The sequence below is a fragment of the Tupaia chinensis genome, unplaced genomic scaffold (genome assembly GCF_000334495.1).
Source record: "Tupaia chinensis unplaced genomic scaffold, TupChi_1.0 Scaffold143247_2, whole genome shotgun sequence".
NCBI lineage: Eukaryota > Metazoa > Chordata > Mammalia > Scandentia > Tupaiidae > Tupaia > Tupaia belangeri.
Window position 1 is genome coordinate 444,457 of NW_006203092.1, and position 26,555 is coordinate 471,011.

Sequence of the window (26,555 nt, forward strand, 5' to 3'; positions counted from 1 at the left end):
TGATGGCCCTGACCAGGAGTAGTGGACTGTGGTTCTGTGTTTTTCTGCAGATGTGTTGCTCTCTAATATCCCACCAAGTCTTAACTCTGGACATCATCTGCTACTAACACCTGAAGTTTAGGAAAAGGCAAAAAAGAAAAAAAAAGATGTATCATTGCCACCCCCACATTGACAGTGTTAATATTAAATATAGAAAAGAAGTGCCAAAAAAAGGAAAAAGAAAAAGAAATGCCTTTCTGTAGGAAGCTACAACTATCAAGATGTTCGATGACCATACCAGCTTCCAAGTCTCCCACTACAAAGTGTCACAAACTGGGTAGCTTACAAAATAGGCATTTGTTGTCTCATAATTCTGGAAGCTAAAAGTCCAAAATCAAGGTATTCACAAGGTCAATTCCTTCTTAGGGCTACCAGGGATAATTTGTTCCATGCCTTTTTTATGCCGTGGGTGGCTGGCCTCCATCTTTGGCATTCCTTGACTTTTTGCTGCATCACCCCAATGTTGGCTTGCCTGTTCACTTGGTGCTCTCCCTGTGTGCGTATCTGAGTACAAATTTTCCCTTTTTATAAGGATATTAGCCATGATGGTTTAAGGGCCCACTCTATTCCAGTATGACTTCCTGTTAACTGATTACACCTGCGATTACCCTCTTTCCAAATAAGGTCACTTTCTGAGGCCATAGGAGTTAGGACTTCAATCTATAAGTTTTTGAAGGACGTAGTTCAGTTTATAACAATAAGCCTTAAATTTGACGTGCAGCACCCCAAATTTTATTTTGGATAGCTTCGTTCTTGTGATACTTACCTTTCTAAGTTGGCTAAGTTAGCTCTTCAGGTTGACCAATTCCTGTGGGAAGAGCTATTCCTGTTACGAATTTGATGTTTACCCTCTGGCTGCCATTTTCTCTTGTGTTTTGTTCAGTCCTAGCATGAAGGATTCCATACATTCGCATGATGACCTTTTTGTGCCTCACAGTGTGGTAGCTGCATCTTTTCCACTTTTTGAAGGTCAAGACTCTGCCGTGTATCATCTTTACTATTTGAGATCTGTTGTTACAAGATCAGGAATGATTTTATCTTCCAGTAGGTTTTGAGCAGCCCACCAGGTGCACTGTTTGGATTGATAGGAACTAAAATGTATCACACTAGGGGAGGCTCTGAAATCTACCTCTTGGCGATTCCACGGGATAAGATAAATACCTATTTGTCTAGAAGAGTTTACATGCTGTTTTGAGGAGCTACTAATGACTTCTGGGGAATCTCAACAGTCTTATGATTTTAGAGATTATTTAGACATTTTAAGAAACAATATGTCTTGAAAGTTAAAAAAATAGAAAAACACTTGGTTGGCCATTATTTTGGAATTTAAGCCAGAAATAGTTTTCATAAACAGAAGGCTGTTTTTTGATAATTTAAAAATTCTCTCTGTCCATAGGTCCAGTAAATGTTTACTTACATTCATTTTGTGAATCCTTATCTTTTCAGGGTGTGGTGTCCCCATTCCCACTCCCAACCCTTTTGTCCCGACAAATCTTTTCATTTCTTTAAAAACAACAGCATCCATGATTGAGTAAAGAAACTTGAGAGCAAGCAGTGAAAGACAGTGGGATATTATAAGGTTTGAGAACCTGGGAGAGAGCTAGAGAAAAAACTCGCCTGGAAGTTATTGTACCAAATTGCAAAATGAATCTTGCCTCCTTTGCATTCAGCTATTGTGTCTCATCTTGAGTTGATATGTAAATACTCTTAAGAAAATGATTGTTTTCCTTTAAAACATGTGTTCTGGAAAGGTTTTCTGCATTCTTAATTGAAACTTCATCATTCCTAAGAGTCAAAATGTTTTCCAAAGGAACAGATCTTGAATGTAGCACTTACAAAAAAATTATTGAGAAAATGTCTTTCAATAAAGAAACCTGCTTTGTAAGAAAATATCCAGGAATTCAACTGCTTTGTAAAGTGGCATATGTCTGCATAAAATGACACCTTCTCTCTCCTCTTCAGCACCTTTTGTTTTGTGGGAACAGGAGGCCAGTTCTAACCTTCCGAAAATGCTTGTATATCTCAGAGACTTAACAAATACTTTGCACCTTGAGAATGGAAGAGGAAGGGGGAAAAAAAGGATAAAGCTCTTACTTTCAAATCTCATTAACTTAAAAAAGGTGGTTCTATGTGCACACCTGGTAGACACAGAAACAAAGTTGAAATGCACACAAACAGCAAAAGCACTTAAATGAAACTCAGAATAGATTTTTTCTAGCCACCTGGTTCTACTCCATAAGGCCTAATGAAAACTTGAAGGTGTTTTGGAAAGAGAGATGTGGGTGGGGTGTTGGGAGTTACTATAAAAATGAAAAGATTTCTAAAAACAGAGCACTATTGACTGGAGTTTGGATACATTTTTTTGTATTGAGTTTTTATTTAAATAATGTTTAAATTTACAGTCTTTGAGGTTCAAACTGTTCTCCAAGTACAGGCGGTCTTAGTATTTATATGCTTTCTTCATTGTTTACCTCTTAGTTTTTTCATGTCAATTTTATTGCAACAGTTGCCTGTTTGCCTTGGGTCCCCAAACCTTCTCACTTATCATTTTCAGGTTCATTTTGCTAAAACATACACTTTCAGTATGCCACAAAAGCTCTCCCTCATTCCCTATGATTTATGCCTGACTCTACCCCTCTGGTGTCCAGGGCTTTCTGCATTCTGGCTATAAATTATTTCTGCAGCCTTAGGGCCTCTTGTCCCACCCATGTCACCTCTCTATTCCAGCTGGCGAATCTACTCACTCTTCCCCACTCAAGGGTCTACTTTACTACCTTTCTGTGTTTGCTTATGTCATTTTTCCCTTTCCTCGCTCCAAATCCTTCCAACTCTGGAGCCCATAGTATATGCCTTCTATTCTAGATCTTTTGGCAGTTAATCATGGATAGCTTTGAATAATTGTTTGCCTCTATTGATATTTATCTTGTCTTCTTCAAGCAGTATTAAACTTCTTTAGGCTTGGCTGTGTCACTCCTCTGGTTTTTCTCCATAGCATCTAATGCAAAGGTAATCTCGTAATAAGTACACAATATATATTTGATGGATTGATTCACCTATCCATGAGATAGGAATTACATATTTTATGTGAGATGCTTCAACGCTGCCTTTGCAGACTGAAAATAATTGATTTAAGAATTTGGTTGATACTGAAAGCTTAATAAATTAGCTGCCCGCCCATTTTTATATTAAATTGTTCCAGATAGATTTAATTTTTCCCTCTAAGTGCAGTGAAGAGTAGGACAAGTGAATGGTTTCATCTTTCCATTGAACTCTGCTGCGATTTTGGAGACTTTAATTCGATCATGAGATCTATGTGAGGCACACCTTCATGATGGAGGCCACGATATAGCTGGCAGAGGTGAGAGGCGTAAATTAAATCTGTGGAAGGTAATCTACTAGGAAAGTCCTATTTTCAGAAGAGAAGTTTAGAAAAAAAAAAGTCTCACTTCTTTATGCAGAGGGGTTCCTGGGAGTGAAAGCACTCAATCAGCCGATGGGTAAAGAGCAGGGTAAACTTTTCAAACTTGGCCCTAAGATGTTAAACTATAAATTTACAATCTTTTTTTTTTTTTTTTCTCTTTAAAGTTGAACCTTCTTTTCCTCTAAGCAGTACTCCCTTTACTTTGTCTTTTAAATAAACTCGGAGTATCTTGGAATCCACATCATGGAAATTGCTTGGGATTAGACAATCTCAAATTTCTTCTGGCCTTCCTTCCTGTTTTTGTCTGGGATTGTCTGGATTCCCATTTTGTTGGTGATAGGATGGCTGGGATATATTTGTAACATCAACACTATTTTGTATGAAATTCACAAAACTACTGTGAACCAAGTTTGATTGTAACTTGCTTGAATAGAGGCATACAGAAAGAGGGAAAAAGAAATGGGCTTATCTATTTCTAGAACCCTCAGCCCATGAATTCCTTCTAGGAGGATATCAAACTACTGACTATTACATCATTAGAAAAGGCACTGGTGGGCTGCTGGATCTTGGGAAGGCAGGCAGCCGGTGCAGGCAGCTGTCTTTAGAAATCAATCACTTCAAGGGTTCCATGAATAGCATAAAGTGCCATCCAATAATCACTTCTGTCTGCATCAACATCTTAAGATTTTTGAAACTATTAAGATTTTAAGATTGCAGTACTTATTTATTTTTAAGAAGAGGCAGGACAGGTTGGGTAAAAAAAAAAAAAACAGAGCACTATTGACTGGAGTTTGGATACATTTTTTTGTATTGAGTTTTTATTTAAATAATGTTTAAATTTACAGTCTTTGAGGTTCAAACTGTTCTCCAAGTACAGGCGGTCTTAGTATTTATATGCTTTCTTCATTGTTTACCTCTTAGTTTTTTCATGTCAATTTTATTGCAACAGTTGCCTGTTTGCCTTGGGTCCCCAAACCTTCTCACTTATCATTTTCAGGTTCATTTTGCTAAAACATACACTTTCAGTATGCCACAAAAGCTCTCCCTCATTCCCTATGATTTATGCCTGACTCTACCCCTCTGGTGTCCAGGGCTTTCTGCATTCTGGCTATAAATTATTTCTGCAGCCTTAGGGCCTCTTGTCCCACCCATGTCACCTCTCTATTCCAGCTGGCGAATCTACTCACTCTTCCCCACTCAAGGGTCTACTTTACTACCTTTCTGTGTTTGCTTATGTCATTTTTCCCTTTCCTCGCTCCAAATCCTTCCAACTCTGGAGCCCATAGTATATGCCTTCTATTCTAGATCTTTTGGCAGTTAATCATGGATAGCTTTGAATAATTGTTTGCCTCTATTGATATTTATCTTGTCTTCTTCAAGCAGTATTAAACTTCTTTAGGCTTGGCTGTGTCACTCCTCTGGTTTTTCTCCATAGCATCTAATGCAAAGGTAATCTCGTAATAAGTACACAATATATATTTGATGGATTGATTCACCTATCCATGAGATAGGAATTACATATTTTATGTGAGATGCTTCAACGCTGCCTTTGCAGACTGAAAATAATTGATTTAAGAATTTGGTTGATACTGAAAGCTTAATAAATTAGCTGCCCGCCCATTTTTATATTAAATTGTTCCAGATAGATTTAATTTTTCCCTCTAAGTGCAGTGAAGAGTAGGACAAGTGAATGGTTTCATCTTTCCATTGAACTCTGCTGCGATTTTGGAGACTTTAATTCGATCATGAGATCTATGTGAGGCACACCTTCATGATGGAGGCCACGATATAGCTGGCAGAGGTGAGAGGCGTAAATTAAATCTGTGGAAGGTAATCTATTATGAAAGTCCTATTTTCAGAAGAGAAGTTTAGAAAAAAAAAAGTCTCACTTCTTTATGCAGAGGGGTTCCTGGGAGTGAAAGCACTCAATCAGCCGATGGGTAAAGAGCAGGGTAAACTTTTCAAACTTGGCCCTAAGATGTTAAACTATAAATTTACAATCTTTTTTTTTTTTTTTTTCTCTTTAAAGTTGAACCTTCTTTTCCTCTAAGCAGTACTCCCTTTACTTTGTCTTTTAAATAAACTCGGAGTATCTTGGAATCCACATCATGGAAATTGCTTGGGATTAGACAATCTCAAATTTCTTCTGGCCTTCCTTCCTGTTTTTGTCTGGGATTGTCTGGATTCCCATTTTGTTGGTGATAGGATGGCTGGGATATATTTGTAACATCAACACTATTTTGTATGAAATTCACAAAACTACTGTGAACCAAGTTTGATTGTAACTTGCTTGAATAGAGGCATACAGAAAGAGGGAAAAAGAAATGGGCTTATCTATTTCTAGAACCCTCAGCCCATGAATTCCTTCTAGGAGGATATCAAACTACTGACTATTACATCATTAGAAAAGGCACTGGTGGGCTGCTGGATCTTGGGAAGGCAGGCAGCCGGTGCAGGCAGCTGTCTTTAGAAATCAATCACTTCAAGGGTTCCATGAATAGCATAAAGTGCCATCCAATAATCACTTCTGTCTGCATCAACATCTTAAGATTTTTGAAACTATTAAGATTTTAAGATTGCAGTACTTATTTATTTTTAAGAAGAGGCAGGACAGGTTGGGTAAAAAAAAAATCAAGTCTTGGATCTCATCAGCTAACCCTTTTTTTTTTTTTCATCCCTTGCATAAATGCAGCTTACTTTTTTGTTACAGTGTTTGCATTTCAACGGCATCATCATTGTCCAGGAACAAATGCGGTCTTTTCATATTATTTGGGAGAACAGCGGGACCTCAGTGAGTTGGTAGCAGTACAATAGCTCACTCAGGCTACTGCAGTCTAGCTGTAGACATGTTAATTAATATATTTCTCTGACACCTAGGTGATTGAAATAGCAATTAAAGAGTAATTAAAATGTTTACTTCTTGTAGGAATGTCAACTAAAATGTGGAATATAGCAATTACCTATGACGGATTAGAGGAAGATGATGAGGTCTTTGAAGTAATTCTGAACTCCCCTGTGAATGCAGTTCTTGGCACAAAGACAAAAGCTGCAGTGAAAATTTTGGACTCAAAAGGAGGTATTCTTTTGATCCTCATCTCAAAATCAGAAGCGGTCCTGGCGCTATAGCTGCTGGCTTTCAACAGCCAACGTGCTTGATAACACCTTCAAATCAAAATGCTTAATTTCTTGTCAAGAAAGCAGCCTCGGTCCTGATGCAGCCCCTTTATTCTGCTTTCTGCTTCATGTGGTTTTCCTCCTGCTAAGAACTATCGCTGGAGAAAAGCAACAAGTCAGTGCCGTAGTTGTTTTTGTCCTACCCGTTTGTTGTTCTCACCGAGGGGGAAACAATGTTGGTGAGAATCTATCGACAATTATTTTCCCCCAGAGTTTGTAGGGCTGTAATTATTCTCCTCTGTCAAAGAGAACTCTCAATGCCTAAAATCCGAGTCCCCACTGCAGTGCGACCGGGAAAATTCTAAAAGAGGAAGGAATTAGTGAAAAATAAATGGGAAAGATGCAGCTGGCATGAAGATACAGGGGCAGCTGGAGAATGCTAATGAATGACTTCGGGTTGCAGAGCCAAACAGGTCCTGGATAGTAGATACTAAGAACAACCTGGGAACTAAATAAAATAAAGACCTGCCAAAGTCTTTGGTGCTCTGATTTTCCTTCCTGCCAAATACCCTCTAGTACTTGCCTGTTTAGCATTTGACTAGTGCCCAGTACCATTCCAACACTGTACCCCATTTTTAACCTGCCAAGCCCTACGATCCGTATTTTTTTTACCTGCTATTAGTTCTTCCTCTTTCTCACCCTATAATAAAAATGCACACTATTGCCTTTTCTTTTATCATATCTGTTTCCACAATATCGCTATCACCTTTCCTGACCAAATTTGAAATATAAAATCCACAAATGAGGTGTCTGACCTTCACTTACCCCCCCCTTCCTTTGTCAGAAATTTAATTAGTGAGGTTTCCAGTAGATTTGTTAAGATTTACTAGGTCTTTGTTCTGTACCGGTGGAATGTAAATTTTCATAATCATTACTTGATTCTTAGAGATCTTTAAGCGATTGTTAGTTTTACCTCTAGATTAGGAAAAGGATGAGTACTTTGAAGTACTTGTGGAGTGAATACTCCATCCGTGAATTTTGAGGAGTACTGGAATATGCAGAGAGGTGAGGCTGTTTCCCAAGTACACGGTGTAATTATAAAATCACGACGGCGATTTTCATCTGTGGTTTAGGAAATCAATTTTGTGACTTTATAATCACTCTGTAGATGTGCAGAAGGGCACAGCTTCCCTGGATGGAAACTGATGAAGAGTAAAGGAGTTTCTGGCAAATGGCAGCAAGGCAACATCTGGTGGGAAAACCATCCATCTACGTTTAATAACAAGCTGCTTCAGGAGCTGTGTCAGTGTGATCCCTTATCTGTTGGTGTGAAATGAACTGACCGCCTGCCATCTTGCTTGCTTCCAGGACAGTGCCATCCTTCATATTCCTTCAACCAAAGCAAGCATAACGCATGGGAGAAGGGCATTTGGCACCCTCTGCCCCCAGGGTCTTTCTTACCCCCTGCTTCTGGGTCCTTTCATGTGGAAAAAAGACCCCTTCCATCTTCCCAGCGGCTAGAGGTCACCAAGGGAGACACCCTACAGGGCTTTGATTCTAAAGATCTTTCTCAAAGGAGGCTGAGGACCCACGGGAATGGCAAAGTGGTAAGGACAGGGACTTTATGGTATATGGCATTATATAATTTCTGTTACATGAAATATAGTATGTATTAAAAGCATCGAAAGGGACCAGCAGTTAGCGTAATGGCTATGTTGCTGGACTCCCATGTAGTCGACTGCGGTTTGTGTCCCGGACCTGGTAGCTTAAAACTCACGCCGGGCGCATGTGGGTGTGTGCCCAAGATCCCGAGAGGAGAATGGAGGAGAAGGGATTGCGGCATGGCCATACCCCCTGGGGAGTGATTTCTCGCTTTCTGTCTCTATGTCTCTGGCTGTCTGTCTCACGAGCGCAAACACCCTATAGCAAAAACCTCTCAAAAAAAAAAAAAGTATCCAAAGATATTGGTAAGCCTTCTGAGATACTGAGGAAGTGGTTTTGATTCTCATAGTGAGTGAAGGGGGAGGTTCCTTGCAGTCATGCAGTGCCTTCGATATACAGATTGCGACGCAGTCCCACTGCATTAACTGTACTAATCGAGGTGACAGATACACTGCCTCGTCTATACCTTTTCTGTTTTGGTTCTTTTGTGATCAACATGGATAGGGAATGACCAGTGACCCTGGCATAGGATGGGATTAAATGACCCACTTGGGTATGGAAATTACAGCTTTGACCTATTTATTTATTTAGATTTTTGCCATAGAGCATGTGTGCTCGCTGGAGAGAGACAGAAAGAGCAGGAAAGTGAGAAATCATCCCTGGGGGTGAGGGTGGGGGCTGTCCATATCGTAATCCCTTCTTTATTTTCCTCTCTGGAATTTGGGCATGTACACATATGTACCTGGTGTGTTTCTCAAGCCTCCAGGTCCAGGACCCAAACTGTGGAGTCAGCCACATATGGGATCCAGTGGCCCCCAAACCACACCACCTGCTGGCCTTGGCTTTGACCTTAATAGCCCAGCATTGTAAATAGCACACTCTCACAAGTGCATGTGTCGTTGTTTTCTTGGACCTCTAGGTGGGTGTTCAAAAGCTTATGGAAACATGTATTCTTAAAAAAAAAAAAAAAAAAAAACACATGGATTTCATTTTTTTTTTTAAGTGTATGTATTTCTTCCATGGGTGAGAAAGAGAAAGATAGCACCATCAATAGGGTAGATGTCAAGTCCATTCCCAGCTTCAGCCAGCTGTGGATCATGGACATGTACATGCCTGGCATGGGGAGTTCTCCAGACACAAATCTGGAATCTTCCCATGCAGGTCAGCCTTACAGAGCGTCATGCTCTACCACTGCACCTCCATCTGGCACCCAGATTTCAAAACATTCTTGCACCAAAATAAACTTGTATTTTATTCTATTTTTGCACGAACATTTGGAACCCCCCTTGTATATGTGCCAGAAAATAAGGACGGCTTTTCTCCCTCATGGGAACTATGCATATATGAATCGACACAACCAGTACAAATTCTGATTAAGCCTGGTGAGTTCTGAAATTCCAATGATTTGGGCATGGAGATCTTGAGAAATGGATGTTTTGAAACTATTCAGACAATAAGAAGATCTGCCTGAAAGGGTTTTTCACCATTGCTAATTATTACTCAATTTTGTTCGTATGTTGTCCTCTGCTGATTTCAGGTCCATCCATCCTCTGTGTTTAAAAATGGGACAGACATCATCTATAATGTAAGTCAGAGAATGGCTGAATTTCTCCTATTTGTGGATGTAAACTATTGCGTGAAACCATTGTATCTTTTAATTATGTATTTCTTTTAAAAACTTGTTTTGAAATTTATTTTAGAGGACTAGATGGTTATAAAATAACGTATCTTTTTGCTTAGGTATAATTTTTGAATTGCTCATTTTTATAACTTTTGTTTTGTTTAACTTTGTGCTATCTTGACATTTGTATTTCCTCTGTTGTTTTTGTTGGTTTCTTCAAGTATCATGGGATGGTTTCCTTGAAACTGGAAGATGACAGCTCTCCAGTTCACAGAAGGAAGGCCAAAGTGTCCATCATTAGGCAGCCACAAAAGATACTCAAAGTGGCAGAACTGCCTCAAGCAGATAAGGTGGAATCCACAACTGACTCACACTTCCTCAGACAGGTATGAAAACCTTTTCCTCCCTATTCACCTTATAACAAGCTGTTCTTTGGGCCATAAACATGCTTTATTTTGCAAAACAGCATCTGAACTTGGGGATAGTCTGCTCAACACAAATGCTATCAGCAAGGGAAGACCCAAAGGAGCTAAGTGTGTGATCAACGTACATTAAGTCAATTCTAAATTGCCTTTCCTTCCCATAGGACCAGTTGCCCTCATTTCCAAAGAACTGCACTATGGACTTAAAGGGACTCTTCCATTTTGAAGAAAGCATCCAGAAGCTGTATCGATGCAATGGGATTGCCTGGAAAGACTGGAGCCCCCAAACCAAGGTGGGTCCCAGGCTGTACATCTGGGCACCATCCCTTCAGAGCCCTAAGATAAGCTAGTAGGAGGGAATGATCCAATGCGTAACCCTGAGCTCCTGTTTTGTCTGCCTGCCCTTGTTACACCACCTTCAAGGTTGAGAAGGAAAAATGTTCCAAAGTGGCTTATTAAAAATCACAAATTGCATTAATTCTATCAATATAATTTAACAAAGTATTTACTTTTTATAACTATTATTATGAGAATGTCAAAGGTGTAATACTGGGGACCAGCAGTTGGCGTAATGGCTATGTTGCTGGACTCCCATGTAGTTGACCACTGTGCGAGTTTCGGATCCGGTGGCTTAAGCTCACGCCGGGCACATGTGCATGCGTGCCCAAGATCTCGAGAGGAGAATAGAGGAGAAGGGATTGCAGTGTGTGGGGTGGTTTCTCATTTTCTGTCTGTCTTTCTGGCAAGTGCACATGTCCTATAGCAAAAACCTCTTTAAAACAAACAAACAAGAAAACCACAAAGGTGTAACACTGAAACATTGCCAACCATGGTAGTGTTTTCTGTAGAAAGCCAAAGCATTTTTTGAGATGGAGAATTGGGATTAGGGTGACTCCCTTTCTGGTAACAAAACAACGCTGTTGAAATGAGGGGACTCATAGGGCTCCTTAGGCTGAGGGCAGACTCTAAGACTGTAAAGGCCATCATGACATGGACACAGACAATGTCTTTCAGGAAGCAGAAGAAAAATCCTGCCCAGCTGGATCGCACCGTCACTCAGGCTACTGTCACACCTTGGTCACAGAGCAGAAAAGCACCTGGAATGCAGCTGCCCAAGCTTGCAAGAGACAGTAAGGAACCCTATTCAGATCCAATGTTTTTTTTTTCTTTCCCCAACTATTTCTCTCTCTCTCTCTCTCTCTCCCCTTCTCTCTCTCTCTCTCTTTTTTTTTTTTTAAGAGATTTTTGCTATAGGGCACATGTGCTCACCGGAGAGACAGAAAGAGTCAAAGACAGAAAGCGAGAAATCACCCCCTAGGGGGAATGGCCAAGTTGCAATCCCTTCTCCTCCATTCTCCTCTCAGGATTTTGGGCACACATGCACGCGTGCCTGGCATGAGTTTTAAGTCTCCAGGTCTGGGATTTGAACCACGTAGTTGACTACATGGGAGTCTAGCAACATAACCATTACACCATTCACTGGCCCCTATTTTTTCATCTTTTCATGAAACTGTAAGGCTGCTTTTTTATGAGTACTGAGTGTCTAATACCTTCTCGGCTTTGTTTTAAGATCCTGGAGGGAGTTCTGTAGTTCAGAATAGGTTTATGCCTAACCTTGATAATGTATCTTGACTCAGCTCTTTTCTGTTCAAGCTGTGTCATTGCCACATCTCCTCCACCTTCTCTCTCAGTCTTTAGGAGGAAACGTGAGGAAGCTTTCCGAGTTAGCAGGCTTTAATATCTTTTTAAAACATGGTACGAATTCCTGCCCTTTGGTTTGAAATCTATAGTAATGAAAGGCTTTGTAGCATCAGGCCTTCAGCAGTGTAAGAGGCACTGGTAATTATAAAGCCGGACAAGTAGGCAAAGGCTTATTGGGGAACAGAACATCCAGTGAAGTATGATTTGTGATCAGATGATGACAACATTTATCTAGTTCACCAGGACTTTAAAAATGCATATGTGAATAGCCCTGACCTTTTTTTTCTTGCCAACCCAGATATTATGCAATTAGACTAACATGCCTCATGACTGAAAATTGAGACTAGAGAAGTCCCTGGTTAATATTGATCAGTTCTTGTACTTTATCATATTTTTACTACTCATCTAAAGACACCATTAAGAAAATGAAAGGGCAAACCACATCAGAAAAGGCCATTTTCAAATCCTGTCTCTAATAACGATCTTGAATCCAGAAAATAAAAAAAGCTCCTGTAAATCAGTAACAAAACAACAACTTAAAAAATAGCAAATGACTGGAAGACTTCACAAGAGGAGATAGACAACTGGTAAATAAGTAAGATGATATCGGGCAAATAAAAATCAAAACGAAATGAAATACCAGTTCACGTCCACTAGAATAGTTTAAATCATAAAGACCACAATAGCAAATGTTGAGACGGATATGGAACAAATAGAATTCTTATGTGTTATTGGTGGAAGTGTGAAATGCTACCAGCACTTTGCAGAGCTGTCTGGTAGTTTTTTATTTTTGTTTGTTTTTTGTTCTTTTTTATAAAGTTGTATATCTATCTACCCTAGAAGAGCAATTCTGCTTTTATGTATGTAACCAATAAAAATTAAAATATATGCCAAAAAATACAAAAAAACTTCATGGTAACTTTACTCATAATAATTATAATTTTGGTCATTTGCCTTTTTGTTATTCATTTGTAGAAGTACTTGATATTTTCTCCATCAACAAGAGAAGGAATTTTTAACTTTATTTATTTATTTATTATTTATTTATTTATTTATTTATATTTGACCAGAGAGAGAGAGAGAGAGAGCGAGCAAACCAATGGAGTAGGGACTTTAACCATGGCTAGCCATGTTTAAAGGGGGAGTCCAGCACCCTTAACCCCACACCACCTGCTGGCCCTGATAAATTGCTTTATAAACATTAAAATGGGATAAACTACTGAAACCTCTAGCAATATCATTTTAAATAAATCTTAAACAGAATGAAGAGAGAAAGCAGTCTTACATAAAAGAACACATATTGTGTGATTTCATTTACATGAATAGTAAAATCTAATCTATGGTGTTAGAATTAAAAAATTCTCTCTAGGGGCCAGTAGTGGTATAGTGGGTCAGATGCTGGGCTCCCACGTGGTTGACTACAGTATGAATCCTGTACTTGGCAACTTGAAACTCACACTGAGTGTAAGTGTGTACATGCCCAAAATCCCGAGAGGAGAATGGAGGTGAAGGGAGCATGGTATGGCCATCTTCCCTTGGGGTGATATCTTGCTCTCTGTCTCCTTGTCTCTCTGGCAAGTGCATGTACCCTATAGCAAAAATCTGTCCAAAAAAAAAAAAAGATTATCTCTGAAAGAGAATGTGAAATGATTAGAAAATATCATGAGATAATGTTGTAGAATGATGAAAATATTTTATTCTGGGTAGTCGTTTCATGGTTATATATATGGTTCTCAAAACTCATCAAATTGAATATTTTAAAACATATGCAATTTAGGGACCAGCAGTTAGCGTAATGGCTATGTCGCTGGACTCCCACGTAGTCGACCGCGGTTTGAGTCCCGGACCCGGTGGCTTAAACTCACTCTGGGTGCGTGTGCGTGCGTGCCCGAGATCCCGAGAGGAGAATGGAGGAGAAGGGATTGTGGTGTGGCCATCCCCCCTGGGGGGTGATTTCTCGCTTTCTGTCTCTCTGTCTCTCTCTATCTGGCGAGCGCACGTGCCCTATAGCAAAAAACAACAACAACAACAAAAAAACAAAAAACAAACCTCTCCCAAAAAAACCAAAAAAAACATATGCAATTTATTATATGGAAATTATACCTAGATTTTTAAAAAGTAATAATGTTTAAAGACTGGTCGGGCCAGCTAGTGGCATGATGGTTGAGGTGACTGAATCCCTCCAATTGTGCGGTTAGAGTCCTAAACTCAGCAACTTGAAAAACACAATAGATGCATGTGCACACATGCCCTACATCCTGAGAGGAGAACGGAGAAAGGATTGCAGCATGGCCCTCCCTACTGGGGGGTGCTTTCTTTTTCTCCTTTTCTGACCAGTGCATGTACCCTGTAGCAAATTAAAAAAGAAAAAGAAAATGTTGCTAGAATTTGTTGGTAAAATGTAGGAGAATGGAACAGAATCCCTCCCAACTTCAAGTTTGGATGGAGCCTTATTCATCTTCTAGTGATTCTCAAAGGATAATGCAAATAACTGTGGTTATCTCCGATGACACTTTATCGGCTTTTGTGTTATAAGAAAAATAAAGACAGCATGTTTTGAGAAATACCTTTCTATCCCTTCAAGCTGTTGTGATGTCATTAACATAGTTGGTGTAACATGATTGGTGAAAGGTTACCACGTGTCTTTTCTTAAGACTGTTTTGTATTCTGAGATGATAATTTTCTAGCTTTTTGGTGTTAAAAATCAATTTACAGTAATTTATTGATGTCCTATATTGACAACCCTACAGTAATCTCCCAGTACCTCTTTTTATTTTATTTTATTTTATTTTATTTTACTGATCTGTCTAATTATAGTTCAGTTTCAATAATGAGTAGAAAGACTACTTATAGAGAGGTTCTTCACATATCTATTAATATTGTACAATTTAATCATCCCAATAATAAACTTAAGGCCTACATTAATTTAAAATCCTAGTCAGTTCCTTGTACACTTGATCTGGGATTTCATTTGCAAGTTGGTTTCAAGCACCTTCACCTGTGACCCTTTCAGACCAGCCTGATGTAGTTTTCTATACCTTCTTGCCCATGACACTTTTATATTATACTTCATAGTTTATGAAATTCTTCCACATATATTACTTGATCTTTCCTTCTTTTTTATGCAGAAAGCAGGTTTTATTAGCCATAGTTTATAAGTTCAGAAACAAAAGAGGCTCAAGGATGCAAAATTAGTTGCTCATAGTATGCAAGGAAATGAAAGATATAAGAATTTTTCTTTATGCTCTCCAAGCAGCTCCCTAAGTATAGGGGATTTCTCTCCACAGGTGTACTGGCAAGCATGCCTATCCTAACTTAGTGTTAGATCAACCTAAAGTAAGTTTTCAAACATGAAAGTTAATAATTTTGTATCTCTCACCACAAAGGCATGTTAAGATTGAAATATTATCCTCCACTACTAGCCCAGTAACCCAATAAATAAATCGTTCCCTATTCATTTGCTTGATTCAGTAAACTTCAGAGAAATAGACACTACAACTCTCTAGATTCGACTGTCCTGTGTGGCGATCTCTAAACACTACCCTTTACATTAGTCAGGTCACCATTTAATCCTGATAATTCCTTCCCACAAAACTGTTAACAGTGTGAAAGTGATTGGTCCAGTCGTGGTGGCACAGTGGTAGCGCAGTGCTCCATTACGCTGGAAGTCATGTGAAGATCAGGGTTTGGGTCCCAGATTGCTAAGCACAGACAGGCCCTTGGTCTTGGATGGCTGAGACAGGTTTGGGATGAGGCAACTGCTGCATGAGGGTGCTTGTCTTTCTCTCTCAAATGAAAGAAAGGAATAAATAAATTTGTTATTTTAAGTGAAAGTGGCTAAATTTTAAAGACATGATTTAGTTTTTCATCGAGTTAGTCTTAGTATAAGTCTAATTAAAAAGCTCTCTCCATCCAAATGCTAAAATAATAATGCGTTGCATGCAATATTGGTTAAGTGCATATAGAAGGATATAAATGGTATTTAGAAATCATAATTATAAGCAGAAAGACATTTTATTCTGGAATAAACCATTATAATATCTATTATGACATCTGAAAATGTTCCACCTCTCCTTTTAAGGGATTAGTGACCATGTCCAACAAACCAAACATAACATTACAGGCAGGTTCAGAACTCCTTTTTCCAAATTATTTTGACATTATTTTGATTAATTCTGATCTCAGGGAATTATGTTAAGCTGTAAAACTGATTTCTTTTTAGGTGTAAAATGAAAAAACTCTCAGAATAAGAGGTTTTAGGGACAACTAGAGTTTTTTTCCACCGTATTTTGAAAGTGACTAATAATTTACCTATCAACCATATAAACTCTTTCAAGTAACACAGTATCTGTTTACCACATTGGTCCAGAAATTAAGCATCAATCAACTACCGTTTCTGATGGTATTCCAGTGTATGGAGGTGATGTAAGGAAAATATATATGGTGTGAAATTTTTTAAATACAAAAAGCTTCTAATTTTAAATTTTTAATTGAAAAAATGGATATGAATATTTCATCTGATTGCATTTGCATAATACTTCAATATGCGTTTTATTTCAAAAGAGCAAGAAGATGGTTATAGTTGTACTAGTTACCGTCACTTAAACAGTCTAGTAGCCGATTAAAAGCCAATTAAAAGAGAAGATTGTCATATTTCAGTAAATCGCTCATTGTAGGAGGATAATTTTGAGGGTGAGGCCACCACCAAGATGTAATTTTTATCAGAACCCCAAATCCTCTTCTACCCATTCAGCACATTTTTATTGATCTTTTGGCCTCCCTGCTGCTTTTCATCTATTACTTTTCTTGGTCATTTTGTCTTCTTTTCCAATGCCACTAGCCTGAAAAATGGATGTTCCTCTGGGACTAGTCAGTTTCTTCTATGATGCAAAATTCATTTTGACATTTTATTGCCCAGAGACTTACTTTCTCACTAAGTATTTTAGAAGATGTTTTTAGGGACCAGCAGGTAGTGTGGTGGTTAAGGCTCTGGACTCCCACATGGACAACCATGGTTTGAGTGGGGACCTGGCGGCTGAACAATCATGCTGGGCGCATATGTATGCATGCCCAAAATCTCAGAAGGAGAATGGAGAAGGGATTGCAGTGGCCCTACCCCCTGGGGGGTAATTTCTCACTTTCTGTTGTTGTTTTGATTTTGTTTTAAGGACTATGTTTTTTTTTGGCTCCTATACTGGTATACATACCTGAAGGCCCTTAAAGAGTCACCTACAATGCTCCTGTTTCAATACAGGAGCAAGTTTTGCTTTATCCTTTGTCTCTAACCAGACTGCTAATGCAGCTGAATCTTTATCTCCAATCTCCTTTCCTCCCCATTGGTGTTTTATTATTTTTCTAACCCAAAGGAGCCAGACTTCTAGATTCGGCATTTCTTGAATTTACATATTGTAATCTCATCTGCTCATTTCCTAAGGCAGTCACTGTACATTTGGTAATTCTATTATTATAGATCATTATCTATAAAACCATCTTGTTTTCCCACAGGAGAGTCTGGAACCCCTGCTGGCATATCCTAAGAGTTACCCTGAAATATACCTACACTTAATCAAAAACTTAAAGAAAAAAGATGTTTATTTCTGTAACCAAAAATAAAAAGAAAGAAAAAAGAAAAAAAATAAGATTTTCATTTTTAATTCCATACTTTGAATTTTTTTAATTTCACCACTGTCAGAAGATTCTTAGATGTATATATATGCATATGTATCTTATTTTCTATCCATATATATACATATGTATTCAGATAATATGTACCACATTTTATATGTATTTGAGTACCAGCCGAAGGGAATAATATTTTTATTAAAAAATCAACCTACGAATGTACAAATATTTCTTTCATGAATAACTATGATCTAACATTTTACCCCGATATTTCCCCATCTTGCTCTTTTGGGACTTTTTGCTTTTGAAAAGTAAAAGAGAAAACTGAAATTGTACCTGAGCAGCTAAAGTGGATTTTACAGTCTGTTTTAAAGGTAGTTTCAAAAGTGTTTAAGCTAGAAGAGATGTTAAATATCCTTGGATAAAAATCCATTCTTTCCTGACGATGAAGTTGAGGCTGTGAAGTTGGAGGATTTCAGTAAGGAAATTAGTTCATTAAAGAAATCAGAAAACTCAGTACAGGAATGAGGGGCAAAAGAAAAAAATGGAGCTCTGACCTCCCATGCTTGGTCCAATATACTGTATGGACTGGACCAGCCAGTCGAGCCCTCCCTAGGGCTACATTTAAGTTTGAAATCTGTACTTTGAAATCTGTATTCTAAGTTCATGGCATGTTAGAATAACTATAATGGCCATGAAGGGAAAAGGAGGAGAGGACATGCCCCATCATCCTTACTGTGACTGTCAGACAGGAGCTGCCAGTAAGTGATGAGCTCAGAGCCAAGCCAGGAAACCCCAATCCGGCAGTCTGAGGACATTCAGAGGAAGGTCAAGGAGCCTCACTTATCTCTGTTGGCCTAGAAATCACCATTGCACTATAGAGCAGCAAGATATTGGTATAACTAGGGGAAAATCATCAAGCAACTGACAACTTATGTTAAATTATATATGGAAAAACAGAGAAATGCAATTGGATTTTGGAAAGACACAGTTGAATAAAATTTAACAATTGCCTAATCTTGTGTAAGTGTCGATAATTTTGTTTCCCACTTTTTTTTTTCGTATCAATGGATATTAGGCAGATAAGATGCTGGTAATTTTGTTTAAGAAATTTAAAAAATGATTTATTTTTAATTCAATTTCTTTTTAATTGACAAATAATAATTATATGTATTTATGGAGTAAAATGTGATATGATACATGTATACATTGTGTATTTGTTCCTTGTTTGAAACTTTCTGTTTATTTTTTTTTAAGAAGAAGAAATAATTCAATGACTTTTTTACTTAAAACATTTTTAAAGGTTTTAATGACTGCTGGTAGGGAATGAAGCACAATCAAATATTGCTTATAGGAATAATTCATCTAGCTAAAAAACTTATAATTCTATTTTGTGGGAAAATATTATTTCATGTTCATAAAAATAGATGCTTTAACTTCTACACAATACATAAAGATTTGACTGTGGGTTATATTGACTTCACTGAGTGTAATGAAAGGGTCATAATTATTGGGTTATTTGGTAAACATATCAAGCTCAAAATGCAGACCTCAAATAATTTTAGCTGAGTAGTTTGAGTTTCTTTCTTTTGATCAAAATAACTGTATAACTATCAAATTTTACCAATTCAAAGTAAATTTCTCATGGGCAAGTAATATTTTGGCATTAAGTGATTAATCTTTAAAAGATGGTGAGGGTCCAACAGGTGATTTGGTGGTTGAGTAGCTGGACTCGCAACATGGCTGACCATGGTTTGAGTCCTGTGCTAATGGCTTGAAAAATCACACCAGGTACATGTGCATACATGCCCAAAATCCCAAGAGAAGACTGGAGGAGAAAGGACTATGGTATGGCCATCCCTGTGGGGGATGATTTTTTTACTTTTCCTCTCTTTGTTTCTGTCTGTCTCTCTCTGGTGAGTGCATGCACCCTATGGCAAAAACCTTGAAAAGACATTTAATTTTTTTTTAATTTAGAAAATTAAAGCTAAAAAGTTTAAAAAGGAAGCAGTTGTTGGTTTTCCAAAAAAGATGTTTGAAATCTACTGAACTGTTTTTTTTTCTAATATCTTATTTACATTTAATTGTTGTATATCTTTGTGGGTATAATATGGCTTTTCCAAGCATGCATGCAGTATGTGGTAATTAGATTAAGGATAATATTAAATAATACCATATTTATCTTTTTCAGTAAAGAACATCACATTATGATGTGTACTGCTAATTTTTGCAATCTTTTTCTCTCTCTGTTTTTTTTTTTTTTTTTGAGATGTTTTTTGCTAGCGGGCATGTGCACTTGCCAGAAAGAGAGAGACAGAGAGACAGAAAGCGAGAAATCACCCCCCAGGGGGGATGGCCATGCTGCAATCCCTTCTCTTCCATTCTCCTCTTGGGATCTTGGGCACACACGCACACATGCGCAGCATGAATTTAAGCTACCGGGTCTGGAACTGGAACTGTGGTTGACTGCATAGGAGTCCAATGACATAGACATTATGCCAACTGCTGGTCTTTGTAATCTTTTTATTTCTTTTATTTCTATGTATCAGCTATGTTTTAAAACCCAGATATTATAATAAAAGATCATTTACCTTGCTATTACTTACTCCACACTGCAGATACTTATTAAGTAACAAAGAAGTATTAAAATCTTGGAAAGTTCTGGGTCAGGCACCATAGTACATTGAGGACTGTGCATTGGAAGCCAGATCCCACATTGTAGTCTAAGGTTCATATCCCAGCACTGGTGGATTGATAACACACAGGCATGTGTGCATGCCCAGAAACCTGATGGGATAGAAGAATAGAGGAGAAAGGATTGCAATATGACCACACCCTGTTAGGAGAGTGCTCTTTCTCTCTCTTCTCTCTCATTAGTGAGTGTACATCCCTCTGCCAAAAAATAATACAAAATAAATAAGTGAATAATAATCTTATAAAGTTCTTTCTACATACCTTTTAGTATTTTTTAAAAAGTTTATTAATTCCTTTTTTTCTTCTTTTATTTTTTTAAAGAATTACTTGATTTAACTTTATTATTATTATTTTCCAGTTTGATCAGAGGGAGACAGAGAGAGAAAGGAAAAGCAAGAAAGCAAGCCACCAGATTCAGGACTCGAACCCTGGTCAGCCATGTGGGAGTGGCCAGCACCTTAACCACCATGCCACCTGAAGGCCCCTTAATTTATTTTTTCTATGAGAGAGATAGATAGGCATCCCCAAAGAATCCTTGCACTGCAATCCAGCCCTGTTCTCAGCCAGTCCAGATCACAGACACTTGTGTATACACCCAGCATGCCTAGGGAGTTTCTGGGACATGAACCCATGACCTTTCCCGAAGGGGTCCAGTGTTATACCTGTATCACTTACGAGCCCCAATATACTTTTCTTTTGTGTATTTAAACATTTTTATTTGTGGCATGCATTTTATATCAGCAGAAAAATGAACTCCTTGCTATTGACATTTCATCTTTGTTTGTTTGTGTGTAGACACCTGGGCAGCCTTGCAACCGTGTTCTCCAGGCAGCACATGCAGTGGCTCTGGGATGTCAGTGGAAGACAGCCCTTTTGGATAGGCAAGTATCCGTGTTACGCTGAGGAGGGGAAAACAATGGGCATGAAGAGACATGGCCCCTCCCATGGACCAAATGATTGTGGTTTATAATAACAGGCAATGGTTAGACGGTTAGTCTAACATCTGCCTTTTAAAACCCATCTTAAGTCTTTTGACATTATACTTTCATTTTTAGACATTTTAGACATCTATCCCAAAGAAATCATTAGAGTTGTGCTCAGATTGATAGGTAAGAAAATTTGATGTGATGATATTTCTAAAAGTAGAAAAAATTAAAAGTAGTTACATATAGGGGATGATTAAATATAGTATAGCCATATGAAGGAATATTCAATGCTTTTGCAGGTCATGAAATACTAGCTAAAATGCCTATTTATTCATTAATGCATTCAACAAATATATGTTGGATATATGTTATATATAAAAAATGAATTCGTTTGTGGCAAGGTTCTAACTTAGAAAGCTGGGTCCACAACCATGTGAAGTATGAAATAATTTAGAATAAAAAAAGAAATTTAAGGCCAGCCCATAGCCTAGTGGATATAGGTGCTAGATCCTAGCTGGCCAACCATAGTGTCAGTCCCAGCAGTGGAGGCTTGAGAAACACACCAGGTGTGTGTGTGTGTGTGTGTGTGTGTGCGCACGCGCGTGCATACGCGTGCTCTAACACCTGACAGATGGAGAAATGGAACAGAATAGATCGTGGTGTGACCAGACTCCATTGAGATGCTTTCCCCATCTTCCTCTCTGTTTTTGTTTCTCTTTCTCTAACAAGTGCATACACAATCTGGCAACTAAAAACAGAAATTTATATGCATGTGGTATATGTATAAATATATATACACATATATCTAATATGCTAAAGAATTAGAAATTATTGACCTTCAGTTGAGCATTACAGGTGATCTTAAATTTATTATTTTCTGAAGTTTTCATTTATTTTTACAGTTTTAACAATAATAATGAAGTCTATCAAGGCACATTAGAAATGAATTTCCCAGGCACATCAAAGCCAATTTTCTCACTACTTTCCTTTGGAGACATTATATTTGAGGACACTTTGATTAACCCAGTCTTGGCTTCTCAAAATTTCTGTAATACTCAATGGGTCTCTAAATTCTAAAATGGTCTGAACATATTAAGAGTTGGGGCCAGAAGGTAAATTTTCTCTACATCCTCAGTGACTGACTTTAAGATAGTCTTCAGGGAACCAGCAGTTAGCGTAATGGCTATGTCGCTGGACTCCCACGTAGTCGACCGCAGTTCACGTCCCAGACCCGGTGGCTTAAAACTCACGCGGGACACGTGTGCGTGCATGCCCAAGATCCCGAGAGGAGAGTGGAGAAGAAGGGATTGTGGTGTGACCATCCCCTCTGGGGGGGTGATTTCTCGCTTTCTTTCTCTCTGTCTCTCTCTGTCTGTCTGGCAAGCGCAAGCGCCCTATAGCGAAAACCTCTCAAAAAAAAAAAAAAAAAAAAAAAAAGACAGTCTTCATAGAGTACTTAGGCATAGTATCATTTGATCAATAAGTCAAAGAACAACCCAGAAGAAGTAGAGTATTCCTAACCCAAAGTATTGCACTGGTCCCACCCCAAAATATTGGCTGACCGTGGTGGTGGGAAGTTATATGCAAAGTATCTAGAACAGTCCAATTTGGGAGATGTCAGATCATGCTATTGCAGGGGGATCCTTTCTCATTTTTTCTTTTTTATTTCTACAACGAAAGAGCGTGAAGGGGAGAAATGCTTCTTTAAGAAAATATTCTAAAAGCTTTACAACTTGAAAGAGTAATTTGCCCAAGTTGCCAGTGGGAATAGAAAGCAAGTAGAGAAAAGCTGTTTTTTATTGGCGTTGTAGTTGATTGGAACATCTTAAGCTCCAGATTAAAAATAATTCATAGTAAGCTACTTTCAAATATGACAACCAAGATATTTACATAATGATGAAGAAGAATCATAGACAAGAGAATGGTTCTCTGTGATAGGCATTCTGCATATAGAATGACATGAATAATAACAGTTGTCATTTATTAAGCACTGATATGTGCCAAGAGCTTTACATCATCTTATTTAATCCTCAGAACAACCCCAGCCATGGGCCAGACCTGTAGCCTCATAGTTAAGGGAGCCAGATGCCACAGTTCAAATTCATGCTTTGGTGGCTTGTAAAGCACACCAAGTACTTATGCGCATGCCCCAAGTCCAGATGAGATAGAGAAATGAAGAAGGGATTGCTGCATGACCAGGTCCTCTTCCCTCTCCTATCTCTGTCTCTCTTTGGCAAGCACATATCTCTCAGGCAATTAAAAAAAAAGACAAACTAAAAACCAGCCCTTAATAATATTTTTATGCTCATTCCTTAGATAATGAAACCAAACTCATAGAGGCTAAGTAACCTGCCCAAAGATACTCACCTACCAAGTGGTGTCACTAGAATTTGGACCCCAAAAGCATGACCCCAAAGGGTTTATGTTCTTATCTTTGTCTTACCATAGTCTCAGTTTCTTTTCTTTGTTTTAGAATATGGGCTCAAGTTTCCATGTGATAACTCAGCTTACAACAATAGAGGGGATGTCAAAGCAAATATGTAATAAAATTATTTCGCACTTCTTTTGGTTCACACTAGGTTTAAATGACCAAGTACATGCTGGCCACTGGGAATGGATTGGTGGTGAACCTGTTACTTTTACCAACTGGAGAAAAGGACCCCCTCAACGTTCAAGGCCTGGAAAGAACTGCATTTTGGTTCAAAGACAAGGGAGATGGCACACCAAGGACTGTAGGAAGGGCAAACCTCACAATTACGTGTGTTCCAGGAAACTCTAAATGCAACTGGCCCCACAGGTGCTCAGCTGGGATTTCTTGCCTATTTATTTACAGGATTCGTAAATATTGCCTAACAGAAAACAAATTGTCGTTGCTGACTAGATACATCTCTGTGATTCTATTGAAAATGAAACAGATGAATAGGTCTAGGAAGATTGGTAAATTAATATTTCTTAGAAAAGGAGATACAATTTTTGTATCTCAATGCCTTTCAAAATAAATGCCTGTAGTATTATAAGATGTAAGATTTGCTTATTCCATAAGATCCTCACCATTACCTACTCTAAATCTCAGGCAGCTCTAACTTTATAATCCTCGTTTTTTTGTTTGTTTGTTTTTGTTTTTTGACCTATTACCTCAGTGAGTCCATTCTAAAATCTATATTGTAGATACTCCTCCCACTTCAGTCTGGATGAAGCTAACCTTACTGATGCATTAAGCCAAGGTTGAACTGTAAGTGATTGGTTTGTCTCTTCAAAGCCATTTCACTGTGAAACCTGAGATTAGAAACTGTGGGTGGAAAGGAGAATTCTCTGTGGTGAGAAGATGAAAGGTTTTATATGGGAGACTCTTGCAGATGGAGGCTCATCTGCAAAACTCTCGCTCAGGTGAGAATTCAGGAGGCTGCCTATTCTTCAGAGATGTACCCTTCACCACTCAGGAAACATCTCCTGTTCCAGTATGGATGTTGGCATTGTATCCTTCCAAAGCAAATGCCTGTGTTTCCCCAGCCGTGAGAAATGTGATGAAACACAGCTTCTTCATCTGTGTTTATCATATGAACTGGCACTTCTCAAGGACATTCAAAATAAAGAGTGTGTGTATAATAAATGATGGTTGACATGTGGGAGAAAAGCACTGCTTCCTAAGACGTGTCCCCACGAACTATGCTGAAACAGAGAGAAAAAAATACTGAAAACAGACCTCTGGAAAGCCTATATTCTCAGAAGGGATTTTACTGTGATTCCGAGTCCTTAAATCTTTTATATTTGCAGAAATACTATGTTAACTAGATTCTCTAAAGGAACATTACCTTATTAATTTATAATCTCAGCTGACTGAAACATTCTTGTAGCAATGAAGCATGGTGCAGCCTTTCCAGAACTTCCTTCTGAAATCGAGGCCTGATTACGGGGAATTAGAACTTTACTTCTGAAACATTCATTCAACATTTTCCTCTTTTCATAATTACTGAAAAATATAGTTGTGCCAAATGTAACTTGCTATCCAAGCACCATGTAGCTTCAGAATCCGAATGGGGTTGTCAAGCAGGCTGGAGTTTTGAGGCAGGTTTTATTTTAATACCTTGAGTGTTACAGATGCTAAAAATGCTTGAAGAAAGTTCAGTATCTGAACTTTGAAAGACATAACAAGCTTGTTTTTATTTCTACTCATTTGAAAAGGTTTTGATTCATAGAAAAGTGCACAAAGAGAGGTTGGGGTAAGACTCAGACATTCTACCTCTTCCTTAAATGTAATTGTGGTTCCCCGGGCTCAACCTTACCTCAGATGTCACAGGTAGGCTTCAGGTTCGTATAACATGCTGCTCTGCTGTGGGACACAAGCAGTCTCTGGTGTTTAATGAAAAGATGCCAAATCTACCCTCGGGATCAACTTCATTCAAATTCCTGTGTCCCACAACTTCCGTAGTGTAGAAAGGCAAGGTTCAGGAGAAACAAGGGTTGTTTACCTGCCGGGTTAGGTTTTAGAGGGGAAAGTAAAAGTTTAAGGAATGAGGAATTTAAGAGCCACTGCTCCCTACTGAAACTCTGGAACTATGTTGACTATTTAAAGCTGGCAGAACTGTATCAACTCTGCAAAACCCGGTCAGTATGGTTGACTTACCATAATTTCTGCAATGAAAATGATACTTAACTGTAATTGAAATGTTAGCATGAAGAGAGAACATTTTGACTTTTCTCACAGAAATACTAGGCCAACTGTGGTGGTGTAGTGGTAATACAATGTTCTGTGATGCTGAAATTTCCTGAGAAGGTCATGAGTTCACGTCCTGAATATTCCTGTATATGCTAGGTGCATGTAATCATGCCTGTGATCCTGGCTGGTTGAGGCAGGGGGTGGATCATGGCATAAGGGCTCTGTTGGGGTGCCTGCTTTTTCTCTCTCTTCTTCTATCTCAAGAAATAAACAAATAATAACTGTTTTAAAAAGATATAATAAAATAGTATTTTAAAATGTCCTTGATTTTGAAAGCATTGATCAAGTTGGAAAATTCAAATAATTGAAAGAAGATACAAATAGAGTTTCAGACAAGTCTGGGTACTGGCCAATACTCATCACAACCTGCATTTCTTTCTCATGACTGGGCTTTGACCCGGGGCTAAAAAGAACTGGGATACTTTCCTGTGCCTTTGGGGGTTACTGTTGCCCTTCAGAATTTGGTAGGTGTTGGGAAGAAGGAAATGGAGTTAATGGGTAAAAGTGGAATTAGAGACTGTAGGAGGGAAAAGGGGAGAGAGGTGAAAGGGGGTTGAGTAGGAAAAGATGGGAACTAGGAAGGAAAGCATTGAGAACAGGACCTGTCACCCAGCTC

General features: G+C 38.4%; 1 protein-coding gene across 1 annotated transcript in view; it reads left to right on the forward strand.

Moving 5' to 3' along the window:
* Positions 1–26,074, forward strand: part of FREM1 (FRAS1 related extracellular matrix 1) — a 182,673-nt gene extending 156,599 nt beyond the window's left edge. The window contains exons 31-38 of the mRNA XM_006163834.1: positions 6,387–6,536; positions 7,943–8,181; positions 9,774–9,821; positions 10,079–10,243; positions 10,444–10,572; positions 11,294–11,409; positions 21,092–21,177; positions 23,802–26,074. Of these exons, the coding sequence (XP_006163896.1) occupies positions 6,387–6,536; positions 7,943–8,181; positions 9,774–9,821; positions 10,079–10,243; positions 10,444–10,572; positions 11,294–11,409; positions 21,092–21,177; positions 23,802–24,001 (1,133 nt within the window). The 3' untranslated portion in view covers positions 24,002–26,074. The remainder of the gene's footprint in view (positions 1–6,386; positions 6,537–7,942; positions 8,182–9,773; positions 9,822–10,078; positions 10,244–10,443; positions 10,573–11,293; positions 11,410–21,091; positions 21,178–23,801) is intronic.
* Positions 26,075–26,555: the final 481 nt, after the last annotated feature.